This window comes from Raphanus sativus, unplaced genomic scaffold (genome assembly GCF_000801105.2).
Source record: "Raphanus sativus cultivar WK10039 unplaced genomic scaffold, ASM80110v3 Scaffold3880, whole genome shotgun sequence".
In the NCBI taxonomy this organism is placed as follows: Eukaryota; Viridiplantae; Streptophyta; class Magnoliopsida; order Brassicales; family Brassicaceae; genus Raphanus; species Raphanus sativus.
In genome coordinates this window covers 60-8,179 of record NW_026619184.1, presented here as the reverse complement: position 1 = coordinate 8,179, position 8,120 = coordinate 60, and the positions used below count along the sequence as shown (strand labels likewise).

The following is an 8,120-nucleotide window of genomic DNA, read 5'->3' as shown; positions in this document are numbered from 1 at the left end:
TGTCAGATTTTTGGGGGATCATTCATCTTCCAGGAAAATGCCTGAAGTTTTGTTATACTTGGTTCTTGTATCTCCATCGTTTCTTCTCTAAGCAAGTTTGTTGCCACCCAATAACAAAACTTAATATTGTACATTCTATTCTTTGTATAATTCCAGCAATATTCATCTCGATGATAATCCTGACTTATGGCCATCGATTAAATTAATGAGATATCTTCTTGATTGACATAGTTTTACAGCATCTCTAAGTTCCACCTCTTTGGGTTCATAGAAAATTGTCAAAAAACTATCAAGCAACTTTTTATTAAGAAAATAAACTAGTAGCAAACAGTTAAGTATGCATAAAACAATAAAAGATAATACAGAAAGCATGCATAAGCATCAAACTGTTATTACAAACAGTGAAAGAAAGTATAAAAAACATATGAAAATTAAATCAATAAAAAACAATATTCATACAAAAAAATTACACATAAAATGGACGTGGATAAGAAGTGTAGGTGATAGAATGTAAATCTCATTCATTTTGTATCCAAACAAAATGATTTACGGTATACAAAAAATAGAAAATTGGCCTATTATGTAGATTACGATTATATCTTGGGGAAATTGGTAATAAGGAATAACTAAACTATAATATTGTCCCCTTAGAACAAAATCAACTTTTGTCATTTTTGGACATTCACTACCCTTTTTGTATATAAAAATTCATATCAATGTTTTTACAATGCATAATCCTTCTGCACCAGCTCCGTAAATGAGGTGAAAGAAGCCTTGAACAAACCCTCAATGAAGGTCTTCATTTCATCTGAGACACCACAATTATGTTCAGCTGCTCGATCACAGAACAGCTGTTTTTTCTGAGACTCGGCACAAGGATCAATTAGCTTAAGCTTGCCCCTTTTTACAATAACAGCCGGTTCCTCTCCAACAGCCGCTTCCTCAACATCCTCTTCTGGATCAGATAAGTCCATATTTGTATGCAAAGTCTCAACTTCCCAAGTGAATTGCTTCCAGTCTTGTTTGGCATCAATGAGAGCAACAATGCGACTGACTCTTTCGTCATTCTTCTCATCTTCCCTAAAGAACTCAGGATTATCTATCGCAGCTGAGCTTCCAGTAGATGATATAAACGGGAACAGCTTTCCCTGCGAAGAACAAAAAAAACAATAAGCATAAAGTGGCACTTGTTGAACTCAATATTAATATAAGAAAGATAACTACCTTGTCAAAGTGTGATTCTAGGCTGGTGATATCTTGGTATGATACTTTTCCAATTCCTGTCCTATTTCTTCATCTCACTTTTGTCAGGGTTTTCTTCTTCTTTGTACCCACCATAGACCCGATGTCCGGGATTACCTCTATAATCCATATCTGAAACGCATATGAGAAACCATCCAACACGTAACTGTTCTTCAGATGCAAATCTTCCCTTACTTTGAAAATTGATGCAATCAGCTCATCAAACGCACGAAGACCCCAAGGATACATCCTCATTTTCTCAAAATCCATCACCAAACGAATGAACTCTTGAGGAATAAACACTCTCAAATCTTTAGCAATGACGAATCCATGTATAATACACAGATAAACTAGCCTCACCCTGTCCACATACGACCACTGGTTGCAGACTTTAAGTAGCTCATCCCTTATAATCAACAAGTTGACCTTTCTGTTTTTATTCAGCACTGTGCTCCAAAACCCCTTATCACTCTTCCAGTTATTGAAGTCTATTTCCGGTTATTCTCTGAACTTCTATCCAGTGACAGCATAAAACTCTTGCATAGAAAACCTGAGAGGTCTATTTGCAAACAGAAACCACAACTCATGAAGCTTAGAAACCTTGAGCTGCTTGCATATGAAGCTGTGAATAATCTTCCCTCAGTAAATGAGCTTGTTGTCTACGATTTCCAGAATCGGACCAAAGGCAGGATCCTTCAAAACTTCATCATACTCATCCTTGAGAACCACCTTCACCGTTTACAGAATCGTACGTCTACAAGTGTTGTTAATCTTATCAATCTTGCACTCAACTCCTTCTTCAAGAATCCGTTTTGGAAACTGTAAAGCCCATTCCTGTGAAACATGAAAATCAAAAACTTCAACTCAAAATCAACTCAACATAATACAAAGCCGATACCAAACCTATTGGAAATTCAAAAAAGGGATACAAAAGGCGATACCAAACCAAAATATAACTCAAAATCAGTTCAACAACAAACCACAATCAACTCACAAAGTTTGACTTCATCTCGTTAGTCTTACAAAACATAGTACAAAGCCAATACCAAACCAAAATATAACTCAAAATCAACTCAACAACAGACCATAATCAACTCACAAAGTTTACTTCATCTCATAGACTTGCAAAACATAGTACAAAGCCGCACAATCAACTCAACGAGAAACTAAAATCAAAACCATTAAAGTGAATCGGAGAGCTTGAATCAAAACCATTAAAGTGAATCGATTTGTGTTTTTAAACAATTCAATCTCTATCTACTACATGCACATTAACGAAATACGGAAAAAATCATTTAGGGAATTTTGAAACCCTAACCTTCAATTGGGAACCGAGATGTAGGAAGAGTAGAAGAAGATCAATGTTAAGCCAATGGTCATTTATCAGCGATAAGAAGTTACTCAGAGGCTTGAAGAACTCCTATCGGTAGCTGCGGAGAGTGATGTAATCGGTGGTTCGCAAAGAGGAGAGACGGAGAGAAACGGGAACAACAGCGGAGAGATGTGATGACGACGGAGAGGCTGTGACTACGACGACAGAGAGATGTGATAACGAGTTCAAGCTCTCTGACGAACGGATTCAACCCAGAGAAAGAAGTCAGCGGAGATAATCGCCTTTCGCGAGAGAGAAAGAGAGTCGGAGATGACGATGTAATTTCTTTTTTTTTTTACTTCTACTGTCTTTATTTTTTATTTTTATTCAATGTTAATTTTTTTAACTCTTGTTTAGTAAGGAAAAAGGACAAAATTGGATTTTACTTATTATTTATTCCAAGGAGACAAACATTAGGATTTTAATTTTAAGGGGACAACATTAGAGTTGTTTTGTTCCTTATCGGCAAAAATCCTTTATATTTTTAATAAGAGACAAAATTCAGTTGGAAAAATTAGTGGCAAAAGAAGTAACATTTTAGGGTATATCGAGGGTAAAAAATAACAATAATCATGTTTTAATAAATTAGATTCCCATAAAATTTTAGAAGCTTATGTATTTTTTTTTTGTGAATGATATGTATAACATATATCTCTTGATTGATTTGAAGTAGCCATAACTTCATCTTTTTCTTGTAGAATTAAGACCAGATATTTTTTTTCATGGTAGATTTTAAAAAATTAATGATTTTATTCATAAACAAACCAAAGTCAAGAATCAAGATATTAGTGTTTACTTATTCTGCTCTTTACAGCCCAAAAAAAGAAAAAGGAGAAAAAATCTCTAAGAAATCTGTTTAAAACATAATAAGAAAATTTGTCTTTTAGAAAAAATATAGCTGTGAGAAGATTTCAAAGCATTTGCCAATCAAATCTATTATGTATGACAGCCCATAACATAATGATTTAGGAATCTATGTTGAATATAAGCAGATTGATAACGCATACTTTCAGACATGTTCAAGAGATAAGGTAATATACTATACGCATTTATCACCAATTATTTTAACAATTGGTTTAATATCACAATTAGCTTTGGATTCGTCGAAGTTCCTTTTAATTTACGAAGCAACAAGAAGAGGCAAAAGAGGCAGCGTGCGTTTGGTTGGACGTGAGAGAAAAGAAGAGACAAAAGACACCTTCTCGTCTTAATTTGCCCAACTTGCTTTTTCACCCTCTCTCTCCTCACCAAATCTAATTACATATATTACATTCACGTTACAAATACAGAGTCTCTCTCTTTCTCTCTCTACAATAGATTTATTACCATGGTTTCGTGTTGGTACCTATCTTCTTTTGCAACATAGCTATTCAATTCTGTCTTCGGAAACTGCTCTTTTTTGCTTGACTTTTTCTCTTAAAATTAATTCCCATTCTTCTTTTTTAAAAATATTCAACTTCCTTTTGTTGTTGTTATTATCAAATTTTGAATATTATAGTCTTTGGTTAAATGTGAATTTACCAATATTACTGTTCTCTCGTCCTAATAATCTCCGGATTCTATTCCCATTTGGTTTATGTGTTGTTGCTTCGCTTCCCTTTCCTCATTCCCATCATCATCTCCTCTTCTCTCTGCTGATAAAAAGTGGTTTGTTTTCCTCTTTTCTCCGCAATCGGTTTCCTCTTTCATTGTGTTTTGTTCAAGAATCTAAATATTATGATATTTAGGCTGTAACGTTTCTTTCATTCTCCTACCAAACCTTCTCAGATCGGTCTCTTTCTTTGTTTGTTTTGCTTTCTGGGTTGTGGGTTTCTTTGGGCTCGATCTTAACTGGTGAAATCGGTTGGTGGGGTTTGGCTCTGTTCGTCCTAAGAACTTGAATAATTCAAGTTTTGCAAGAAAAAAACATTAGTTTCTTTGCAATTAGTTTTTAGGCTGGATCTCTGTCTTTAGGAAACCTGTTCAGTGTTTGGTTTCGCAAAAGGTTGTCTTTTTTTTTTTTTAAAGTTTATAATATATTTAGTTATTGTTTTTTCTGATTTGTTTTGTTGATTCTGGTTAACTAACAAGGCTTTTGTTAACCTAATACATTCATGTTGTTTATTTTTTTTTTCTTTGAATTGAGATTTGAAGTGGAGATTTTTGCTGAAGTTTGATCTTTTTATTCTTCTTCTGTTGCAAGTGTCATTGGTATAGTATATAGGTTGCTCTTGATTTTGAAGTGCACATGTCAAAACTGATAATGCAGCTTTTTGTATATGGTTAACAACACAATTGGTTTTGTTGGTCTTAATATTATGCATAGCATATGTAATTTTACTTGCTTAGTTGCATCATTCTTTGGCTGAGTAAGTTTACATGCTTAGTTGCATTATTCACCATTGGCTCATGAGGAACTGTTTTCAATTGAGTGCTGGACTATGTTGAATGCTTCCAGTAACAAGATTGTTGAGCTTCTTTTTTTTTTTTAAATAAAAGATAACTAAAACAGGTTTACATTGTTTGTTTTGTTTCAGTTTCCAGCATCGGTTACATTGTGGAAAGTGGTGAGGATGCAAGGAGAGAGGGCAAGTATCGGTTCTTTATCAGAGACCATGAACTATGAGCATGGTTCTACATCTAGCAACCCTGTGGTAGAACAGCAGATTCGTTGGGATAGTCTTCACAGTCTCGGTGATAACGATCTGCATAACTACATGAGTTCAGCTGCTGCTGCTGATGCAAACACTAGTTTGTCAAACTCAGTGTATCATCATGAGCAACGTGACTTACAACACAGGTTTACCCTTGGTGAAGCTAGCTCTAGTGGTCCAAAGAACGAAGCCCCTAGTGAGCAGTGGATGCAAATGGGACGCTTTGAGGAAAGAAGAAACGACAAGATAGACTTGAGCCCTTTGTTAATGCAACAACCGTCTAGTGGAAACCGAGTCGTGCGTGATGTCAATCTGAATGCAGAGTATATCGAGCGTGCAGAGGACATGAATCCAGTCACAGGTCATCCTGGTCTTAGTCAGGTTAACGACAATGCTAGAGCTGGTTGTAAAAGAAAAGCTATCGATGCTGGCATTGGCCAGTCATCATCATCAACGGGAGCTTTCCACCGTGGAGAGAGCAGTTCTTCTTGGGTTTATAACCAAAATGATTTGAACATATCTCTCAACCATGCTCCAAGAGGGTTGGTGTCTCCTTCTCCTCCCATCTCCAGCAGAAGCTTTTCTTTCGGTGCTAATCCCACTACTGCTCAGCAGCAAGAGGCTGTTTTCTCTGCGGGAAGTGTTATCAGACAACCAGTTGCTCCTCCATCCATGAGTGCACCAGCTTATCCACCACCTGTAGATCATCAATATAGACATGCTTTTAGCAGTTTTACTCCTCTAAACCCAAATGCTTCTGCTGTTAGTATGCCTCCTGTTTCAAGAAACATGACACCACCATTTCAATGGAGTGGGAACACTGTAGCAGCAGGCATTGGATCATCTCCCCCCGTTGACCGAAACGCCCTTCGTCCAGGTCAATCAAGGCTGAGAAGCAACATGCTAGCGAATCCTTTGTTTGTTCCAGCTCCTCCTGAACCGAGGAACCTGCATCAGAGTCATGGACATGTTGCATCGGCAAGTGTTCAGCCATCTGCGTCTACTCCAACATGGACTCCTTACCAGAACCAGTCGCCAGTTAATCAAAGAAGATTATCTGAACATCGTCGTAGGTCGTTGATTTCTTCCCTTCTTACAAACCAGAGAGCTGCTGCTGCTGCTGCTGCTCGTTCCATGGTCCCTCCTCCCACTCCGGATCAGCATGTGCTTCAGCCTGGCGGTGATAACAACTTTCAGACACAGAATCAGGCTTACTCGAGAGCAGTACCAAGACAAGGACAAACCGCTGTTGGCGTTCCTCATTCTTTGCGTAGCTTGGTGGCATCCACAAGTCGAGGAAGAAGCAGACCTTCTGCATCTGAGGTTAGTTTATTATAAAGACTAGTGTTGTTGCCTTGTAAAAGGCCTGACGCTGTGATTTTTTATTTTATTTTTGAAACAGATCCGCAATGTCTTGGATCATATGCGTAGGACAGGGAACTTGCGTGTGGAGGTAAGATTTTTTGTGTTATCACATCTTCTGTTTTGTTTAGATGAAAGGCAATCAAATATAACAAAAACCTTACATATACTTTAACGTTTTGGTTGTGCTGATTTATTTCAGGATTTTATGCTTCTCAATCAGACGATGATGCTAGGTGCAGCTGATGTTCATGACCGGTATAGAGACATGCGTCTTGATGTTGACGACATGACATATGAGGTAAAGCCAGAACATTAAAAAAACTCTTTATATGCTCATCGTATTAACATTGTCATCACATTTCTGCAGGAGTTGTTGTCTCTAGAAGAAAGGATTGGAGATGTTTGTACCGGTCTTAATGAAGAGACCATATCAAAACGATTGAAGCAAAGGAAATACAACAGTGGTAGCAAATCTACACAAGAAGTAGAGCCATGCTGTGTTTGTCAGGTAATATTTGGTGTCACCTTCACTTTTGCAAAAATGGTATGAATGTGTATATATTGACTTGGGTGCAAATACTGCAGGAGGAATACAAGGAAGGAGAAGAAATGGGGGTGCTGGAATGTGGGCATGACTTCCATAGCCAGTGCATCAAAGAATGGCTGAAGAGGAAGAATCTTTGTCCAATCTGCAAAACAACAGGGTTAAACACCGCAGAGAAGCCGAGCAAATAATGATGTTAAGACCTTAAGCTGTTCTTGAGTTTTCACCATTCGTCGAATCTTCTATACCATTGCAACCTCTTAAGAACCCCACAAAAGGCAACTTTGGTGTCTGAGTTTGAGGTTTGATGATTTGGAGGTAGTGAAAATTAAGGGAAGCACCTGAGGGAGATAGGAAGGAGATGAGGAGAATCTAAGAAAAAAGAAACTTGGGTTCTTCTGAAATTGTTTGGATAATTTAATTTTTACCAATTAGTTTTTTTTTTATCATTAAAAGAACCAAAAAAGTTTGTGAGTCAATTTGATAGATTTTATGGATGATTGATTATGTAATATACATGTCTTATATTATTCTAGTTGGATCTATCAACATAGCAAAAGCTATGTAAATTCTTTGATTCAATTATGTAGCAAGATCTTAGCTCTTAGTATCATTTGATTTATATGGCTTTGTTTATGGTTAAGTTAGGTGGACTTCCACCACTGTTGTCAACGGCAAGGTCAGCATAGTTGGCTAAACTTCCGTTAAGTTTTTCCATTAAGAAAGCGCTAGACAGTGATTCAACACCTAGTTCTTAAAACAATTAATTAATCGTCTAGATTATGAGTTAATTTCTGTAAACTTTAAGCATTTACTAATTATAACAATGTACTAAATATATTTAATATAATAAGTTAAATATAACGATTTACAAATAGTTGTATCCATATTATTTATTTTAATAAAATTTTATTATTTTCATATTCTAATAATAAATATTTATATTTATTATTGTCATATCATT

At 36.4% G+C, this 8,120-nt stretch overlaps 1 protein-coding gene and 1 long non-coding RNA gene across 3 annotated transcripts; one reads left to right on the top strand and one right to left on the bottom strand.

Annotated features, from left to right (window-relative positions):
• Nucleotides 1-618: 618 nt before the first annotated feature.
• LOC108820293 (uncharacterized) lies at nucleotides 619-2,893 on the bottom strand. Its single transcript, XR_008942185.1, has 3 exons — nucleotides 2,561-2,893; nucleotides 1,225-2,076; nucleotides 619-1,148 (listed from the first exon to the last, which is right to left on the bottom strand). It is a non-coding gene; the product is annotated as an uncharacterized LOC108820293 (long non-coding RNA).
• A 1,101-nt stretch (nucleotides 2,894-3,994) lies between these two features.
• Nucleotides 3,995-7,733, top strand: LOC108822752 (probable E3 ubiquitin-protein ligase RHG1A). Of its 2 annotated transcripts, none has more exons than XM_018595912.2 (6): nucleotides 3,995-4,261; nucleotides 5,131-6,570; nucleotides 6,650-6,700; nucleotides 6,812-6,910; nucleotides 6,980-7,120; nucleotides 7,198-7,733. In XM_018595912.2, the coding sequence occupies exons 2-6, from the start codon at nucleotides 5,167-5,169 to the stop codon at nucleotides 7,345-7,347; spliced, it is 1,845 nt and encodes a 614-aa protein (XP_018451414.2). In that variant the 5' UTR covers nucleotides 3,995-4,261; nucleotides 5,131-5,166; the 3' UTR covers nucleotides 7,348-7,733. The 2 variants fall into 2 exon arrangements, with proteins under 2 accessions (XP_018451414.2, XP_018451413.2); XM_018595911.2 differs by lacking the exon at nucleotides 3,995-4,261 and adding an exon at nucleotides 4,272-4,598.
• The last annotated feature ends 387 nt before the right edge of the window (nucleotides 7,734-8,120 follow it).

Excerpts from the sequence above, each read along its gene's own strand:
- LOC108822752 (XM_018595912.2), top strand. The coding sequence starts at position 5,167 with ATGCAAGGAGAGAGGGCAAGTATCGGTTCTTTATCAGAGACCATGAAC. Across the intron at positions 6,571-6,649 it reads GCAGACCTTCTGCATCTGAG|ATCCGCAATGTCTTGGATCA; the intron begins GTTAGTTTATTA and ends TTTTTGAAACAG. Across the intron at positions 6,701-6,811 it reads CAGGGAACTTGCGTGTGGAG|GATTTTATGCTTCTCAATCA; the intron begins GTAAGATTTTTT and ends GATTTATTTCAG.